General features: G+C 39.6%; 1 protein-coding gene across 1 annotated transcript in view; it reads right to left on the reverse strand.

The window, feature by feature from the left end:
* Positions 1-637: 637 nt before the first annotated feature.
* RYR2 (ryanodine receptor 2) overlaps positions 638-20,777 on the reverse strand; it is a 582,989-nt gene continuing 562,849 nt past the window's right edge. The window contains exons 101-105 of the mRNA XM_052640524.1: positions 15,340-15,496; positions 13,862-13,926; positions 11,703-11,803; positions 10,718-10,769; positions 638-733 (exon numbers count right to left, since the gene is read on the reverse strand). Of these exons, the coding sequence (XP_052496484.1) occupies positions 638-733; positions 10,718-10,769; positions 11,703-11,803; positions 13,862-13,926; positions 15,340-15,496 (471 nt within the window). The remainder of the gene's footprint in view (positions 734-10,717; positions 10,770-11,702; positions 11,804-13,861; positions 13,927-15,339; positions 15,497-20,777) is intronic.

Here is a 20,777-nt window from a genome sequence, read left to right on the forward strand (position 1 = left end):
CTTTTCTTACCCTCCCCCACCGAAGAAAAGCATGAAAGAAAAAAAAAAACCTCACAAAAGTCACTCTAACTAAGAAAAAAAGTCGACATAAAGAAAATAAAGATTTTTTTTTTCATGCACATATCTTCTGCATAGCTCAACCCACATATAGTAAGGCACTATTTCCCTTCGTAAGTGGTGTCCACAGCAATCTGGTAAGTGCTACAGTGCTCTGTGACCATTAGAGAGTTCCTTTCCGGATGGTGAAATAAAGAAGCTGAATGAGTGTGGCTGCCACGCTTCCCTGTGAATGTCCAGAGTGCAAGCAGATTTCCAGGAGTCTCAGAAGGAAATCTGTCTGTATAATAATGATTGAGAATCTCCAAAATGTTTTTCTTTTCAAAATTCCCATTTTTTTTCTGTGTATGAATTTAGATTATTCTTCAGTCATTATTCTTAAAGAAAATACCCTAGGTGGGGGGAAAAGCAGAGTCAGGTCTTCAGAAACACAGCTCCCAACGCTGGCAGTTCACAACATCAGCAAGATGTTTCCAAGAGAACAGAGAAAGACAGTCTAGAAACAGAAGGACAGAGACAAAGAGAGTGTGTGTGTGTGCATGTGTGTGTGTTGGTTTTTGGAGGTGATCTGGGACTGAGATTAATTTAGCTGGTCTTCATACTGTTTCCGGAAACAGTCTCCGGCTGGGAAAAATTCCCAGCACCTTTCTTGATACATCTTCCAAACATAAGATTCCTGTAAAAGTAAAGGCAATGTGTTAACAACTTATCTTTCCTTAGGATCTGTGTGTTACCACAAAATACAAGATAGAAAGAAACTCAAATTTGTTATTAGATATATAACAAAGTATCATGGTGTATTATATATAGTTATTTAACTAGAGAGTTTCAGATTCATTTAGATGGTGCCTAAATGCTCCAGGTTGTTTCTACCAATAATGGATCTTCATCCTGACCATAATAATGATAAAAAACTATTTGTGATATATGATTTTGAGAATTCCTTAAAATTAGTATTATTAATTTCACCATTCAAACTATTAACAACAGGAGGTGAATATTTGAGGAGGGAGAATTTCAAGTAGCTTGATCAGAACCTTAAACATTTCATATGCAATTATTTCTTTTTTTTTTACTTGAAATATAGTTGACTTACAGTGTTGAGATAGTTTCAGGTGAATAGCAAAGTCATTCAGTTACACACACACATATGTGTGTGTATATATGTCTGTGTATTGTTTCCAGATTCATTTCCTTATAGGTTATTAGAAAATATTGAGTATAGTTCCCTGTGTTGTACAATAGGTCCTTTTTGTTTTACATATGGTAGTGTGTATATATTAATCCCAAAATCCTAATGTATCCGTCACCCCTCTCCCCTTGGGTAACTATAGATATGTTTTCTATGTATGTGGGTCAATTTCTGTTTTCTATATAAATTTATATCATTTTTATAGATTCCACATATAGGAGATATATGATATTTGTTCTTCTCTTTCTGACTTCACTTAGTATGATCATCTCTAGGTTCATCCATGTTGCTGCAGATGGCATTATTTCATTATTTTTTTATGGCTGAGTAATATTCCATTGTGTTTGTATGTGTGTGATATACATACAAAGGTTGTTTTCATTCTTGGCTATTGTAAATAGTGCTGTAATGAACACTGGGGTGCATGTATTTTTTAAAATTAATGGTTCTCTCCAGATAATGCCCAGGAATAGAACTGCTGGATCACAGAGTAGCTCTAGTTTTAGTATTTTAAGAAACCCCCATACTGTTCTCCATCGTGGCTGGACCCATTGACAATCCCAACAACAGTGAAGGAGGGTTCCTTGGTCTCCACACCCTCCTAGCATTTATTTGTAGACTTTCTGATAGTCATTCTGACCAGTATGAGGTGATATCTCCAATGAGGTATCATTGATTTGCATTTCTCTAATACTTATCAGTGTTGGGCATTTTTCATGTGCTTTTGGGCTATCTGTATGTCCTCTCTGGAGAAATGTCTATTTGGGTCTTCTGCCCATTCTTTGGTTGGGTTGTTTGTTTTTATAATATTGAGGTATATGAGCTGTTGAGTTTTTTGGAAATTAACCCCTTTCTGGTTGCATCATTTGCAAATATTTTCTCCCAGTCCACAGGTCATTTATTCATTTTGTTTATGGATCCTCTGCTGTCCAAAAATTTAATAAGGTTCAATTTATTTATTTTTGTTTTTACTTCCATTACACTAGGAAGCTGATCCAGAAAGACACTGCTGCAATTTATATCAAAGAGTGTTCGGCCCATTTCCTCCCCTAGAGATTTACAGTATCAGGTCTTACATTTAGGTCTTGAATCCATTTTAGGTTTATTTTTGTGTGCAGTGTTAATGTTCTGATTTCATTCTTTGACATGGAGCTCTCCAGTTTCCCAGCACCACTTACTGAAGAGAATGTCTTTCTCCATCATGTATTGTGCCTTTCTGTAGATTAATTGACCATAGGTATGTGGGTTTATCTGTGTTTTCTATCTTGTTCCATCTGTATTTCTATTCTCGCACCAATAGCACTCTGTTTTATTGTAGCTTTGCAGTATAATCTGAAGTCAGGGAGTCTGATTCCTCTAATTCCATCTTTTTGTCTCCAGATTGCTTTGACTATGCAGGGTCTTTTGTGTTTTCACACAAATTAAAAATTTTATTGTTGCAGTTCTTTGAAAAATGCCACTGATAATTTCATAGGGATTACATTGAATCTGTAGATTGCCTTGGGTGGTGTAGTCATTTTGACAATACTGATTCTTTCAATCTAAGAACATGATACATCTTTCCATCTGTTTGTGTCATCTTCGATTTCTTTCATCAGCATCTCATAGTTTTTAGAATAAAGGTCTTTGCCTCCTTAGGTAGGTTTATTCCTAGCTACTTTTATTCTTTTTGATGCAATGGTAAGTGGAATTGTTTCCTTTTATTTTTTGTCTTTATGAAATTTTTATTTTTCTTTATTAGAGCTGATTTACAGTATTGTGTTAGGTTCTGCTGTACAGCAAAGTGAGTCAGTTTTATATATGTTCTGTATGCTCAGTAGCTTCTGACTCTCTTGCTACCCTGTGAATGCCTGCCAGGCTCCTCTGTCCATGGGATTATCCCAGCAAGAATACTGGAGTGGGTTGCCATTTCCTCCTCTAGGGGATCTTCCGGATCCAGGGATCGAAGCTTCATCTCTTCTATCTCCTGCATTGGCAGTCAGATTCTTTACCACTGAGCCACTGGGGAAGCCCTCATTTTACATACACATATATTCATTCTTTTTAGATTCTTTTCCCATATATTAGAGAGTTTCAGGTAGACTTCCCTGTGCTATACAGTAGGTATTTGTTGATTATCTATTTTATTTATAGTAATGTATATATGTCAACCCCAATCTCCCAGTTTATCCCACCCCCCTTCTCCCTACTTGGTAGGGAGATTGTTCTCTACATTTGTGACAGTATTTCTATTTTGTAAATACTTTCATTTGTACCATTCTTTAGGTTCCATATATAAGTGATATCATATATTTGTCTTTCTCTGGCATACTTCACTCAGGATGACAATCTTTAGGTCCATCCATGTTGCTGTGAATGTCATTATTTCATTATTTTTTTAAATAGCTGAGTCATATTCCATTGTATGTATGTACCCCGTCTCCTTTATCCATTTCTCTGTAGATGGACATTTAGGTTACTTCCATGTCCTGATGATTGAGACAGTACTGCAATGAACACTGGGGTACATGAATGCTTTCGAGTTGTTTTCTTTGCATATAAGCCCAGGCAATGGATTGCTGGATCATATGGTAGATGTATTTTTAGTTTTTTAAAGAAACATTCATAGTGTTCTGTACAACAGCTATACTAATTTACATTCCCATCAGTGTAGGAGGGTTCTATTTCTGCACACCCTCTCCCGCATTTGTTATTTGAAGATTTTTTGATGGCTGTTCCGAATGGCGTGAGGTAATACCTTGTTGTAGTTTTGATTTGCATTTCTCTATTAATTAGTGATGTTGATCATGTTTTCAAGAACCTCTTGGGCATCTTATGTCTTCTTTGGAGAAACGTCTATTTAGATCTGCCACCCATTTTTTGATTGGGCTTTTTTTTCCTTTAGATTGAACCTCATGAGCTGAATCCCAGGATGGGGGAGCCTGGTGGGCTGCTGTCTATGGGGTTGCACAGAGTTGGATACGACTGAAGCGACTTAGCAGCAGCAGCAGCATGAGCTGTTTGTGTATTTAGGAGATTACTCCCTTGTCAGTTGCTTCATTTGCAAATAGTTGTTCCCATTCTATGGGTTACCTTTTCATTTTTATTATGGTTTCCTTTGCTGTGCAAAAGCTTTTAAGATTAATAAGGCAATGGCACCCTACTCCAGTACTCTTGCCTGGAAAATCCCATGGATGGAGGAGCCTGGTGGGCTGCAGTCCATGGGGTCGCTAAGAGTCAGACACGGTTGAGCGACTTCACTTTCACTTTTCACTTTCATGCATTGGAGAAGGAAATGGCAACCCACTCCAGTATTCCTGCCTGGAGAATCCCAGGGACGGGGGAGCCTGGTGGGCTGCCGTCTATGGGGTCGCACAGAGTCGGACATGACTGAAGCGACTTAGCAGCAGCAGCAGCAGCAGGTCCTGATTGTTACTCTAGGAGGAGAACCAAAAAATACTTTCTGTGATTTTTGTCAGCGAGTGTTGTTCCTGTGCTTCCCTCTAAGGGTTTTACAGTATCTGGCCTTACATGTAGATTTTTAACCCACTTTGAGTTTAAGTGTGGTGTTAGAGAATGTTTTAATTTCATTCTTTTGCAGCAGTTCAATCTTTTGCAGTTCTGTTCAGTCTTCCCAGCACCACGTATTGAAGAGACTGTCTTTTCTCCACTGTATATTTTTGCCTCCTTTGTCATAGATTAGGTGACCATAGGTGCATGCTGTTTTGTTTTTCTCATTGGAATAAAGCTGCTTTACAATGTTGTGTTAGTTTCTACTGTACAGCAAAGTGAATCAGCTATATATAGCTCTTTTTGGATTTCCCTCCCATTTAATTCACCTCAGAGCACAGAGTGGAGTTCCCTCTGCTAAACAGTAGGGTCTCATTAGATATAACTAATTTTATACACAGTATCAGTGGAGTATATATGTCAATCCCAAGCTCCCAATTCATCCTACTCCCCCTTTCACCTTTGGTATCCATACGTTGATTCTCTATATCTGTGTCTCTATTTCTGCTTTGTAAATAAGATCATTGATACCATTTTTTTCAGATTCCGTATATATGCATTAATACAGAGTATTTGTTCTTCTCTTTCTGACTTACCTTACTCTGCATGACAGTCTCTAGGTCCATCCATGTCTCTACAAATGACCCAGTTTCATTCCTTTCTATGGCTGAGTAATATTCCATCGTATATACATACCACATCTTCTTTATCCATTCCTCTACTGATGGACATTTAGTGTCCTGTCTATTATAAATAGTGCTGCAGTGAACATTTGGGGACATGTATCTTTTCGAATTATGGCTTTTTGTGTATATGCCCAGTAATGAGATTACTGGTTAACATGGCAGTTTTCCTTTTAGTTTTTAAGGAACCTCCATACTGTTCTCCATAGTGGCTGTATCAGTTTATATTCCCACCAACAGCGCAAGAGGGTTCTCTTTTTTCCATACCCTCTCCAGCATTTATTGTTTATAGATTTTTCAATGATGCCCATGCCAACTGGTGTGAGGTTATGCCTCATTGTAGTTTTGATTTGCATTTTGCTAATAATTCGTGATGTTCAGCATCCTTTCTCGTGTCTGTTGGCCATCTGTATGTCTTTGAGAAATGTCTGTTTAGGCCTTATGTCAATTTTTTGATTGGGTGTTTTAAAAAATATATATATTGAGCTGCATGAGCTGCTTGTATATTTTAGAGTTTAATCCTTTGTCAGTTGCTTTGTTTTCAAATGTTTTCTCCCATTCTGAGAGTTATCTTTCCATCTTGTTTATAGTTTCCTTTGCTGTGCAAAAGGTTTTGTGTTTAATTACGTCTCATTTGTTTATTTTTGTTTTTATTTTCTTACTGTAGGAGGTGGGTCAGAAAGGATCTGCTGCAATTTATGCCAAAGAGTGTTCTGTTTATGTTTTCCTCTAAGAGTTTTATAGTTTCTGGTCTTACATTCTTTAACTTTATTAGAGCTGATTTACAATATTGTGTTAGGTTCTGCCGTAAGCAAAGTGAGTCAGTTTTATATTTGCTCTGTGTACTCAGTAGCATCTGACTCTTTTGCTGCCCCATGAACGCCTGCCAGGCTCCCCTGTCCATGAAATTTCCCAGGTAAGAATACTGGCGTGGGTTGTCATTTCCTTCTCCAGGGGATCTTCCTGACCCAGGGATTGAACCCATGTCTTCGGCATTACAAGCAGATTCTTTACCACTAAGCCACCAGGGAAGCCCTTTGTACCGGCAGCACACTGTTTGTTGTAGCTTTGTAGCACGATCTGAAGTCAGGGAGCCTGATTCTTCCAGTTCCATTTTTCTTTTTTAAGATTTCTTTGGCTATTTGGGGTCTTTTTTGTTTCCATACAAATTGTAACATTTTTTTTCTAGTTCTGTGAAAAATGCTATTGGTATTTTGATAGAGATTGCATTGAATCTGAAGAATGCTTTGGGTAGTATAGTCAATTGCACAATATTGCTTCTTCCAATCCAAGAAAAAGGTATCTCTCTCTGTTTGTGTCATCTTTAATGTCTTTTATCAATATCTTACAGTTTTCTGCATGCAGCTCTTTTGCCTTCTTAAGTAGGTTTATTCCTAGGTATTTTATTCTTTCTGATGCAATGGTAAATGTGATTGTTTCCTTAATTTCTATTTCTCACCTTTCTTTGTTAGTGTATAAGACTGCAAGAGATTTCTGTGTGCTAATTTGGCACCCTGCAAGTTTACCAAATTCGTTGATGAGCTCTAGTAGTTTTCTGGTAGCAACTTTGGAATTTTCTATGCATAGTATCATGTCATCTGCAAACAGTGACAGTTTTATGTCTTTTCCAATTTGGATTCATTTTATTTATTTTTTTTCTTCACTGATTGTCATGGCTAAGATTTCCAAATCTATGTTGAATGAACATGGGGAGAGTGGACATCCTTATCTTCTTCATGATGTTAGAGGAAATACTTAGTTTTTCACCATAGAGAAAGATGTTTGCTGTGTTTGTTGTATATGGCCTTTATTATGTTGAGGTACCTTTTCCCTATGCCCACTTTCTGGGGAGTTTTTTTTTATCATAAATGAGTGTTGAATTTTGTCAAAAGATTTTTCTATGTCTATTGAGATGATTACATGGTTTCTGTTCTTAAATCTGTTAATGTAGTGTATCACAGTGACTGCTTTGTGGATACTGAAAAACCACTGGCATCACTGGGATAAATCCCTTTTGATCATGGTGTATGATCCTTTTAATGTATTGTTGGATTCAGTTTGCTAGTGTTTTGCTGAGAATTTTTGCATCTATGTTCATCAGTGATACTGGCCTGTAATTTCCTTTTTTATTCTATCTTTGAATGGTTTTGGTATCAGGGTGATTGTGTCCTTATAGAAGGCGCTTGGGACTGTTCCTTCCTATGTAGTTTTTTTTTTTTTTGGAATAGTTTGAGAAGAATAGGTGTTAACTCTTCTGTAAATGTTAGACAGAATTTGCCTGTGAAGCCATCTTGCCTTGGACTTTTGTTTATTAGAAGTTTTTTAATCACAGTTTTAATTTCAGTACTTGTGTTTTGTCTTTCATATTTTCTATGTCTTCCTAGTCCAAGTTGGAAGGTTGCACTTTTCTAAGAATTTGTCCATTTCTTCTAACTTTTCCATTTTATTGGTGTAAAGCTGCTTGTAGTCTCTTGTGATCCTTTGTATTTCTATGGTATCAGTTATAAGTTCTCCTTTTTTCATTTCTAATTTTATTGATTTGAGTTCTATCCCTTCTTTTATGAATCTCCCTAAAGGTTTATCAGTTTTATTTTCTGAAAGCAGCAGCTTTTAGTTTCATTGATTTTTGCTGTTGTTTTCATCATCTCTTTTTCAATAAATTCTGCTCTAGGCATTATGCCTTCTTTCCTTCCTCTAACTTTAGGTTTGTTTGTTCTTCTTTCTGGGGTTACTTTCGGTGTAATGTCAGGTTCTTTATTTCAAATTTTTGTTTCCTGAGGTAAAATCTTATTGCTATAAACCTCCCTCTTAGAATTGTTTCTGCTTCTTCCCATAGGTTTTGGATTGTCTATTTTCATTTGTCTCCAGTATGTTTTTATTTCCTCATTGATCCATTGGTTGTTTAGTAAGGTATTGTTTACTTTTGATGTGTTTTTGTCTTTTACAGTTATATTCATATAATTTATTTTTAATCTCATAACCTTGTTGTCAGAAAAGATGCTTGATATGATTTCAATTTTCTTAAATTTACCAAGGCTTTCTTTGTGGCACAGAATGTGATCTATCCTGGAGAATATTGCATGTGCACCTAAAAAGAATGTGTGTTCTGCTGCTTTTGGATGAAATACTCCTATTATCAATGAACTATATCTGGTCTAATATGTCATTTAAGGCCTATGTTTTCTTATTGACTTTTTGTCTGGATTATCTATCAATTGATGTAAGTGGGGTTTATATCATAATTATTGTGTTACTGTCAATTTCTGTCTGTTAACATTTATCTTCTATAGAGAGGTGCTCCCATGTTGGGTGCCTAAATATTTATAATTGATCATAGGTAGTGTCATTCTTGGTGTCTTGTAATAGTCTCTATTTTAAAGTCTTTTTTGTCTGATGTAAGTATTGCTACTCCAGCTTTCTTTTGATTTTCATTTGCATGGAATTTTCCATCCCCTCATTTTCAGTCTATATGTGTCCCAATTTCTCAAGTGGGTCTCTTGTAGACAACCTATATAGGCATCCTGTTTTTGTATCCATTCAGCTAGTCTGTCTTGGCTGGAGCATTTAACCCACTCATAGTCATGTCAGACTCTTTGCAACCCTATGGATTGTAGCCTGCCAGGCTCCTCTCTTTGTGGGATCCTCCTGGCAAGAATACTGGAGTGGGTTGCCATTATCTTCTCTAAGGGATCTTCCCATCCCAGGGATTGAAACCGAGTCTCTTATTTCTCCTGCATTGGCAGGCAGGTTCTTTACCAGTAGTGCCACCTGGGAAGCCCCATTAATATGGTATTCTTATTACCATTTTGTTAATTGTTTTGAGTTTATTTTTATACATCTTTTCTTCCTTTCCTCTTCTGTTCTCTTTGATTTGATGATCATCTTTGGTGTTGTGTTTGCATTCCATTTTCTGTGTGTGTGTATCAATTATAGATTTGATTTGAGGTTGGCATGGTATTTTGATATAGCCGTCTGTGTGTATACTTGATTAGATTGGTGACCTCTTAATTTCAAATATCCTGCATTTGTACTCTCCTCCTCCCACAATTACTGACTTAGGTATCATATATGTGTGAGAAGTATTTCCTACCTTTATTATATGTTTGCCTTATTTGTGAGCTTTCCCATTTTGTAATTTTGTTCCTAGTTTTGGCCTTTTCTTTTCCACCTAGAAAAGGTCCTTTAGCATCTATTGTAAAGCTGGTTTGGTGATGCTGAATTCTTTTAGCTTTTGCTTGTCGGTAAAGCTTTGGTTTCTCCATCAAATTTGAATGAGAGCCTTTCTGGGTAGAGTATCTTGATTGTAGCATTTAACTTTGCATCACTTAAAATAGATCACACCACTCCCTTCTGGCCTGCAGAGTTTCTGCTGAGAAATCAGCTGTTAGTACTATTATATAGAACCCCTTTTATGTAACTTCTTGGTTTCCCATTGTTGCTTTTAATATTTACCTGCCTCCTGAGGAGACCCTCCAAAACTAGCAGGTAGGTCTGGCCCCGGCTCCTATGAAGTCACTGCTTTTGCCTTGGGTCTGATGCACATGAGACCTTGTGTGCACCCACCAGCAATGGTGTCCTTGTTTCTTCCAGTTCTTTGGATCTCCTGCACTCAATCCCTGCTGGCCTTCAAAGTCAAATGCTCTGGGGGCTCTTCTTTCTGATGCTAGACCCTCAGGCTGGGAAACCTGACATCAGCTCAGAAGTCTCACTCCTGTGGGAGAACTTCTGTGATATAATTGTTCTCCAGTTTGTGGGTTGCTCACCTAGGGGTTACGGTATTTAATTATATTGCAAGTGCCCCCTTTATACCATCTCACTGTGGTTTCTTCTTTGTCTTTGGATATAGAATATCTTTTTTGGTAGGGTCCAGGCTGTTTCATCAGTGGTTGTTTAGCAGTTAGTTGTGATATCGGTGTGCTCCTGAGAGGATGTGAGCTCAGGGTCCTTCTTCTCTGCCATCTTGTCCCAGGATATGCAATTATTTTCAAATGACAGTAATACTGTTGGATGAAGTTCATTTGAAATAATCTGCTATCTTATTAAGCTATCAAGTACATTATAATTATCAAAACCCAAGCTCCACATTTTCAGCTAATAAATGTTCAATTCTAATTTTACTTTTTTCTACTATGGCAATCTTTGTATACTCATCCAGAACAAAAGGAATTTTTATACTAAGATACCATGACCAATATCTGAGAGTAGTTCTGATATTAATGTTTAATGTACATGTTTATTCCAGCAAGCAGATTCTTTTATCAATGTTTTCAGATGATGTAGGTCAGTGTTTACGTACCTGTCCTGTGTGCTCCGTTTCATCTTTGTTTATGAGATACATCAGAAAAAACCTACAGATACAGAGAGCATAATCAGAAATGGATTGTATGGAAATAGCATAAACAGATATGTCTGATCTTGCTATGGGCTATGGCAGAGCATAGAAATGTGTCAAACATGCAGGGCAAAAAAAAAAAAAGAAACAAACAAGAAATGCCATGGGGACCAAGAGCTTATCTTATTTCAAAATATTTTTTCAAAAGAGCTAAAATGTATGCACCGGTCAAGTTATACTTCTTGGGAGCTGCTTTATGCCAGGTTTAGTGCCAGACCCTGCCTGCAACTATATCCTATTTATTCACTTATGGGGCAGGAACTGCAATCCTCATTTGGAAAATCAAGGATTAAAAAGGTTAAATAACTTCTAATATCACATACTTTTGAATCCCAAAGTCCACTTCAATGCTATTCTGTATCTCTTCTTTTAGATATTAAAATCAGGTTAGAAACAGATTAAGAATTAATATTGCACCAAAGTACTGTTTCTGGCTAGTCTTGAGTAATAGCTAGATTTCTATGTATTAAAAAAAATGTCACTTTTATCTGTGTTTTCCAATAGTGCCTAAAGCACTCTGTATTTTCTCAGGAAAGAAAAATGAAGATTCACATATCTCTAGGGAGCAGATGGAACATTCCTGTTTGAAATAGGAAACACAGACAAAGCTCTCTGAGAGGCTTGGTACACACTCTGCTCATCCTTTCCACCTTTTCATTTCATGTTCTAGAAGGTATCATTCACGTGGAGTATTGCAACTTCATTTCCTAAGTTAACCTACTCTTGAGGAAAAAGAACCACTAGCTGTGGGTGTTTCCCTCAGGGCGGCTTATAAGAATCCTGAGGCCGGTGATAATGAGAGGGGTTCTCTCTCCAGTTTCTCCAGCATGCTGAGTTGAGGGATGCCTGGGTATCGGGAGAGGCAAGGGTGTGAGTCAGGAATACTCACAGATAATTGGCCAAGTTGTGTTCCTGTAAAGTGTGGGTTTCAAAGCCATGTGGCACAGTGTCAAAGTAATCATTGCCTATCCCACAGATGAAGCACTTGGTCTAGAAGACAAAGGCAAATATTCAAAGGTCAGAGCTGAGAAAGGAAAACATAAGTCACCACTCAGGGGCAATTACTTGATTTACTCAGTCTACATAAAAGATCATCCCAGAAGGCTGCACCAAGTATTTGAATACCAGTTTAACCGCTGCCACAACTATATCTTATTGTGGAGTTTCGGTGACATAGGAACCAGCAGCAAGAAGCAACAGAGACAGAAAGAGTACAGGGTGATGATGGCTGAAAAGCAATGTCTTCTTTTTTTCTCCAGGCTGAGTGAGCACACCCAGGCTTGGTGATCACTCTTGTTTATGACACTGGCTCTAGCTAGGCATGACTAACTGTGTCCTCAGTGGAAACCACAAACTTGGTACCTACCCTAGCCATGTCTGATGACCAAGTTGGGTGGGCGGGGGACACCAAACCAAATACCAAACTATGAGGTATAGAGGCAGATTCATGTTGCTGTATGGCAAAGCCAATACAGTATTGTAAAATAATAATAATAAAAAAAAAGAATCAACAATTCAGAGAAGGTCGACCACGTGCCAGGTACACAATTAACCAGTGGGCATGTATTGGGATGACAATCTACTCTAGAAATAGGATATGCCTTCTCTCCCTGCTTCCCTCCTGTCCCATCCCTCTCTTCACTTGCTAGGTCTGCCATCTGCAGGCCCAAAACCCAGGGAGAAGCAGGCTTTCCATTTTACCATTAGCACTGCCTATGTATCAACTCAAATGAGTTCAATAACTATTGTCCTCATGCAGCTCCAGATGCCCATCATCCCTGCAAATTAGAAGCTATTTTGTACCACTAGAGGCATGTTTATGATCCCCTAGATGCTAGAGCCTAGAATCAAGATTATTAAGATATTTTATAATTCTCTTTGCCTTACTGATCAACAGCTGCTGATGACAGAAAGGCTCCATTAAGCGGTCCAGTCTTGGACACAATTAAATGTTCCTTATATAAATAGGTTCACGCTTAACAGCTTTCTCCAGGAACCTGCCCTTTGTTACCTCCCTTGGTCACTCTATGTTCAACTGAGCCAACATGCTTCTTTCTAGAGGCTCATGCTGGAACCTTAGTATCATTTCTGCTTGCTCCAAACTTCATCCTCTGCATATGGCCAATCACCAAGTTCTTTCCATGCCAGCTCCAAAGTACTCCTTGAGTCCATCTGGTTCCGGCCTCCTCAGTGGCACTTCTTTAGCAAGAGCCTCATCATCTCCTACCTAGAAAATGCTAAAAGCTGCTTCCCTGTTCCTGGTCATGCCTTCATACACATTTTAATCGATTTTTTTTAAAAATTGTAAATCTGATCATGTCACTGCCCTGCTTAAAACCCTTTTCTTGTTTCCTAGCTTGTAAGTTATACTGTAAATTTCTCAAATGCATTTTTAGGCTCTTAATTAGTTGGCCTTCCTTGCCAGTCCTATTATTAGAATGTGATACTTCATCCTGCACCAATTATGCTTCCAAGGGAAAAATCTGCATATCAAATTCCTGAAAACCAGAGTCTTGGTATATAGAAGCTCAGGCAGTGACATTCTCACAGAATCCAATGGGCACAGTGGGGCACATAGTGGGGGGTGAGAAGATTCCCTAAACTACCCTGTGCGTTCTCTCTCTCACATCCACACCTCTGCAATCTTCAGGCCTCAGTTCGTGCATCTCTTCTTTTAAGAACTTCCCTGATCATCCAAGGTGAAATGAGACACAAGCCTCAAGGACCCCAGTACTCAGGGTTTCCTCCCGTAAGTGCTCACCACACTGCTCTGTGATTGCCTGTTTACTAATCTGTCAGTGAATCCGTCATTTAGAATGGATGGTCTTCCCACTCCTGGAGGGGTGGATGGTGCCATATTACTGTATGTATGTACCTGGAGCCCACCACCTTGCTCAACTATACTTATTGCCTGAACCAAAAACAGGCCAATGAAGTTACACATTGTTCATGTTCTTCCCTCTTCCTCCCACTGCCATAATTCTTTGATAAAGGCAGTGAAGACAGAGTGTGTCCACAACAAAAACGTAGAGTGACAAACAGATTTACCTCCATGTCTTCTTTGACCTGTTCCTGTTGGTCTCTTAGTTCCCCAAAAGCATCGATGATTAAACCTAGTGTTAAATAAAGACAGGATTTAATCTTTAGCAACCAGAAAATGGTAATGAAATTCACAGCCCTTTGGCTAATCCTCCTAAGGGACGGGACCATGTACAGCTACACTGGGAAATGTATACACTGGATACTCCTATGAAGGCAGTAGCGATATCTCCTTGGGGTAGGGGGTAGAAACACATGCAGTTACCAGGCCACATACTATCCAAAAAGGGGTTTAAAAATGAAGCAACAGAGCAGGGAAAACTGGTTACCTTGGCATCAATAAATGGTATGTTCATGCTAAGAAAGAGCAATTGAGATTTATGGTTGTAAAGTACAGAAAATTGCCACCAATAAGTTTTCAAGTGCTAATTTGCAAATCAAACATGCTTATATTCATTGTGAGGAATTTGCCCCAAATCTTTTTTTTCCCACAAATTCCTTATCAATAAACTTCCCATAACGTTATTAACTGTGGCAATCAGCCAACTAACGGCTTCTTTCTGCTCTGTCCCCTTTTCTCCTGTGACTTGCCTGACTATACACTGTCTTCCAAGTGTTTTATGACTTTCCCTTCTTATAAAACACATTGTTGTTGCACTCAAGAAAGACATAAAGGGGAAGATCATGAATCCTTTAAATGTGTTCCTGTGCTTTACTGAAAAAAAAAGGGTACCATTTTTGCCTGTGGAATTTAGAGGATAATGTGTCATTTATAGACATTTACTTCAAGGTAGGAAATATGTAAGCAGAAAAAGACAACATAAATGATTTTTCTAAGGGGAAAAAAAAGTTACCTTGGAATAAAAGGAGGGGAGAAAACCCACCCACTCCAAGTTACCTTGGGGTGAAAGAAGGAACGAGGGGGTCAACACGGTGCTGTGGTGGCATGTGAGGGGTTGGTTTCCAGCCCTGTGGGTTTGGATTCCAGCCCTGACACTTTGCAGCTGTGCACTTCAGCTGAATTACTTGACTTATGGCTCAGTTTCTTCAAAGGTGAAGAACAATACTCTGCTCACAGGGCACATGGAACAGACATCATTTTTAAAGAAATATTTTCTATAATCCATGGCTTAGAGCTTTATGTAATTTCCATGTGATAGACCCAAAGATGTTAAATGGCTCGCCCACTGTTAGTTGTAAAGGATGTCAGTGGCAGGGCTGGAAATCAGACCCGGGAAAGTGCTCTTTCCATTATGTTATTTGAAAGGAGTTCAAAGAAACCTGTACTCATCTCTTCCCCCACCCCTAGACCAAGGTCCACTACTCTTTGTTTTTCCTTCTACAGATTTCCAATGAAGAAACACTTGAAAGGAAAAGTTCTATTTGGCTTTTCTAGGAAACACTTGAAGCTGACATTACAGATAGGGTCAGACTGTCAACAATAAGTAGGTCAGATTCTGGATCTTCTTGACCTTCAGTGTGCTTACCTTGTATTATGGCCAAGAGAATGACAATTACAAAAAAGAAGAAGGTGATGTCAAAGATGATTCGATATATCTCATACTCATCACCTGCTGGATCTTCAATTTCATCACCGATACCCCCTCCGGCACGTACTCCAACATACATGTGAAACATATAGCACTGGAAAAGAAAGGAATGGTATCACCTCCTGGAGGATCATTGCCCATTTTTATACTCACCACACCTAAGGTTCTCTCTAGCTCCTAATCTTCACTCTGGAAATGATGAGAATCTTTGCCTTCTACATCATCTCTTTTTGTTTCAATACTTGTAATTGTCATGCAAACACTTGACTCTGCTGTCTTTCAAACAAAACTCTGTACTGCATTCTCTGCTTAGCACCTGCTGACACACTTCGCAGGAAATGCATCTGGCATTAAGATCATACTAGGGGGCACAGAACTATATTTAATTGCATTGTTCAATTTTTTTTTGAGCATAACAAAGGAATGGGGAAGTAAAAGTCCAATGTATAACTGGATAGAATGTTGGAAATAAAGTAAGGAAAAAAATCAGACTTAACACTTTTCATCCCCTCATCTCTCATATGTGGAATATAATGCAAACAGGTTTTTAACTTTAATTTCTAGAATAAGGAAAAATGAGAGAGGCAGGCAAGAAATAGCAGCTCATCATTAACATGCTGAAATTTTAAAGTAACCAACAATATGTACTGCTGCAAATGCCCACTGCCGAAAAAAGGGTGCAGTAAAATGCTCTGGGGTGGGGTTTCTCAGCCTCATCACTATTAACATTTCAGACCAGATAATTCTTGGTTGTGGGGTTCCCCCCCAATATTTCTGGTCATTCCTTCTCAGACCAGTCGGCCACTTCTTCCTCATCTCCCCATCTCTTCATAAACTAATCCCCAGGATTGGGTCCTCTGACTTTTTTTTTTCCTCTTAGGACATTCCCTTAGGAAACTTTTCTAGTTTCATACTTAAGCATCATCTGTGGTAATTATAAAATCTTTCTGTTTACACCTCAGGTCTCTTTCCTGAATCCCAGACTCGTATCTCCAACTTATTTTTCATTTGCTGTTTTATGACCTCATTTCATTATAATTAGTCCCATTATAAGAAGAATTTCTTGGGTTGCTTCTTTGTCATCTTGCATGAGCCCTCAGTCGTGCCCAACTCTTTGTGGCCCTGGGGACTGTAGCCCACCAGGCTCCTCTGTCCATGGGATTTCCCAGGCAAGGGTACTGGAGTGGGTTGCCATTTCCTTCTCCAGGGGATCTTCCTGAGCCAGGGATCAAACCCACGTTTCTTGCATTTCCTGCACTGGCAGGCAGATTCTTTACCACTGGCACCCTGGGAAGCCCTCTATCATCAGTGCCTAAACAATGTTCAGCACATGTTAGGCCCTTAAAACTCACTTGGGATGACTGCAGAGTGAAAAACTATGACTAGTCAGTTGTTTCCTGAAGAACAGCTCAGATACACCTCATATTCTCAAGTAGTTTTACAGAGCACCAAATTCAAGCAAAGATTACAAGATAACACCAACATGCTCATACAGACAGCCTGTGAGACCAGTGGTGTCTAAACTTAATTCCACATCCACATCCACATCTCCCAGAGGCTTAAACATTCTGAATTCCTAGTATCACCTACTGAATTAGTCTCTGGAAGTAAGATTTGAAGACACTTTAAAAAAGCCTTTGGGGAGATGCTCCAAGAGGCTCCTCAGTGTGGGTGAATATGCCCTGGATGTGAGAAACAGGCCCAGGCCATCTTGGCTGTGTGTTCAGATGTACACGTATTTCTTCTAAATTGATCAAAGTTGTTTTGGAACTATCAAGTACCTCAAAGAAATGTACTGCACTGAATAATGGTCAATCATGCATAAAAAGAAAGAACTGTTTTTTGGTGCAGCAAAGGAAAGGCTTGCAAAAACAACTGTTCTCCAGATTCTGAGTGTCCTGTCCGTTGTTCATTTTGGTTAAACTGTCAAGAGCTCTCCTGTTGTTGTTCAGTAGCTCAGCTGTGTCTGACTCTTTGTGACCCCATGGACTGCAGCACACCAGGCTTCCCTGTTGTTCACCAACTCCTAGAGCTTGCTCAAACTCAGAACTCAAGTCTACATTGATGTAAGACCACACACAATTTGCATTCTTGATGGTAGTGGTCCTGTATATAATGAATAGACAACTGAAAATCTGGATCACCCAGAGAGAGAAGAAGGAAGCTTCTTCAATGATTTTTGAAATCTACATGACAAATTTTAACCTTCTTTAAAAAGGATGTTCAATGCCTTTTTGGAATAAGGCAGTATTTTCCACAGTCAAGTTGCTGCCTGGCCAAATCCACCAACAGGGATGTTATTAAAGAAAGTCTTCATTGGACTGTAGATTTTAGAACACAAAATAACGCACCCCTTGTCAGTTAGTACAAGAGCACTGATATGGTTGTCAAGACAAGGGACTGTAATTAAGTGGGGGAGAGAGAGCAAGAAGGCAGAGGAGTAGGTGGATGTGGAGTACATCTATCTCCACGGATACCAGGAATACACCTTCAGACACAGAAGTGCATGCAGAACACCAGCTGAGAGCAGAGGAGGAGTACCTGACCAGTGGAAAAGAATATATAGAGCCATGCAAAACTCAGTAGGATGAAGGAACTAGCGGGGGAAACAGGAGTGTTAGTAGGATTGGACCTGCCCTCAGCGGGTGGGGGAACTGAAGCAGGGGTCCAATCCCCACATCAGGGCAACTGTCTGAGTCAGAGGAGAAACATTTAAGGCTGAGAGTGAAACAACTAATCTGTGGCAGCCTAAATGGAATGAGACTCACACAGTCCTTGCTGCAGCCATACATACCCTGGACAGGAACACTGGTCCCCTGGAAGGCGCGGAGGCTGGGAGGTGGAGTTTAGGGATTGTGGAGCAATCCCAGTGTTAGGGCTGCTGTTGACTGCAGAGAGATGGATGGAGGGGATGTGAAGGAGGAGATCGTGGTAGGAAATGCCGGTGGAGGAAAGCCAGGCAGCCATGGAAGCAAGGGGATACTGCTGAGTCATGCATAGGGGGCGGAACTGTCACCATAGCCTCTCTCTCCCCACAGGCCAGCACCAGCAGCTGAACAATAGAGAGGATGGCCCATCAGTCGCCTGATGCACTGAACTACAGAGCAGGACCCCATCCAGGGTGCCCCTTTAAGTGCCTGATGCTCCATTCTACAGAGCAGGACCCCAGCCAGGGGGGCCCCCCTCTATATGCCGATGTGCCGAACAACAGAGAAGGACCCCAGGCAAGGGAGCCTGCTAAGCACCTGAATGGGCAGAGATTGGCCAAAGAGGCCTTCTGATTGCCAGCTACAGGAGGCTCAAAAAAAGACTGGGCTATAACTCCTGCAGGGGAGGCAGTCCATGTCCCTGCACACTTGGTGCCCCCAGGGTCCCCACAAGCCAAGCAACTGCGCCATCTCCACGCTCAACTCTCACTGGGGCAGAGCTGCCATAGGCAAAAAAAGTCTTGCCTCTAAGCTTGAAGGGTCACTTTGGTCATGTCTGACTCTGAGACCCTGTAGACTGTGGCCTGCCAGGCTTCTTTGTCAGGGAGGGGGCTTCTCCAGGCAAGAATACTAGAGCGTATTGGCCAATTCTGGTTGCCATACCCTTCTAGAGCACTATATTTCCTGCTGCCCTAGCTTCCAAGCCCCCTGAGTACCTGGTGCTGCCAGAACCCCTGCAACTCAAGCAGCTGCACCACCTCCACACCTGGCCCTCACAGGGCTAAACCCATGTCCTCCAGGGCAGCCTCAGGAGCAAAGCCTAGTGGATGACTCACATGTAGAGTTAAAAATAAAACCACAGTTGAAACCCAGGGGCAGTGTGGCTAAGGAATAAGACCCAAAACCTTCCCATCAGTTGTACAAGCTGCAGATTAAATCCACAAGATCAACTAGGCAGACTCTGTGTCCATGGAATATATAAAAGGCCATTGAGAGCTCCCACAAAAGAAAACACACTAGTTCTGATAGCTGTGGACATTGGAGGCAAGAACACACAGGAGTAGGACCAGATTAGAATCTGAACTGCCCCCACAACAGGTCCAGAGATCAACACAGTGTGGAATGGCATCCTAGGGAGGTGAGGTGGACTGTGACTCCTAGTGAGGTCAAGGTCTCTGACAACACTGACTCAAGTAAAACATTTATTATTCTAATTTTTTTATTTGTTCTGTGGATTCTTTTGGATTTTTTTTTTCATTTCTTATTTTCCTTTTGTCCCCCATATGTTGTAGTTGTCGATTTTATTGGCACTAAGAAATCCAATTAAGCTTTTTGAGCTTTTATTTTCTCAGTCACTTTTTTATTGTTATAAACCTCTGCCTCTATGTTGGGCTTTTGCAGTTCTGTAGAGTTTTCCTATTTTTTTTAAGTTTTTTAACCTATTATTTTTTTCTACATTTATTCCTTTGTTTGCTTTTCCTACTATTCTGTTCCCCCTGCAGTTCATCTTTAACATATATAAATCTTCTTTATCTACCTCTATTTAACTTTGCATTTCTATTCTTTCTTTCCTTTCTTGCCTATCCTCTTAACATATTTGTTAGTTCTCTTTTTATTGCTTTATTTCCCATTTAGCACCATGCTTTAGTTTTGTTTTCCAGTTTGTGCTTTAGTTCTTAACTGGTAAATATAATTTTTTATTTCCTTTGTTTGCTGGGTCAATCTACTGTACTTTATTTTTGTTGGACTATTTTGACTTTGCTCATGGGTGTATATGTATATATTCCATTATTTTAAATATTATTTGCCTGATTTTGTAACTGCCATTTGTCTGGGGTTCACCTTTGGTTTCTCGAATTGGATATTTGTTTAATCTCACTAAATGCCATAACAAACCACTTGTGGAATCTTGTTCCTGACCAGAGATCAAGCCCTGAGCATTTGCAGTGGGAGCACTGACTCCAAGACCCTAGACTGCCAGAGAACTAACCCCAGGGAGCATCAAATAGTGAGAACTCACACAAAGGAAACCACATGAATACAGGACCTGGCATCACCCAACCACCAGTAGCACCCTGTGCAGGATGCCTCATGTAAACAACAAACAAAACAAAAATACAAACTCAATCATCAGCAGACAGGATTACCACCTCACTCAGCCTTTCCCATCAGAGGAAAAACAAACAAATAAAAAATCACCAAAAATCTCACCTTATATGAAGCTTACACAAACCACTGGATCAACCTTAGGAGGGCAGAAACCAAAAGGAAGAAAGAATTCAACCTTCTTCAAGGAAACAATTCAACTTTCCTTGAAGTCTGGAAAAGGAGACCTCAAACAAAATCAGCTAAAAAAAAAAAAAAAAAGGCAGAGAAATACTACACAAATGAAGGAACAAACTAGAAACACATAAGTCCAAATAAATGAAGAGGAAATAGGCAAACTAC

The sequence above is a fragment of the Budorcas taxicolor genome, chromosome 5 (assembly GCF_023091745.1).
Source record: "Budorcas taxicolor isolate Tak-1 chromosome 5, Takin1.1, whole genome shotgun sequence".
Taxonomy (NCBI): Eukaryota; Metazoa; Chordata; class Mammalia; order Artiodactyla; family Bovidae; genus Budorcas; species Budorcas taxicolor.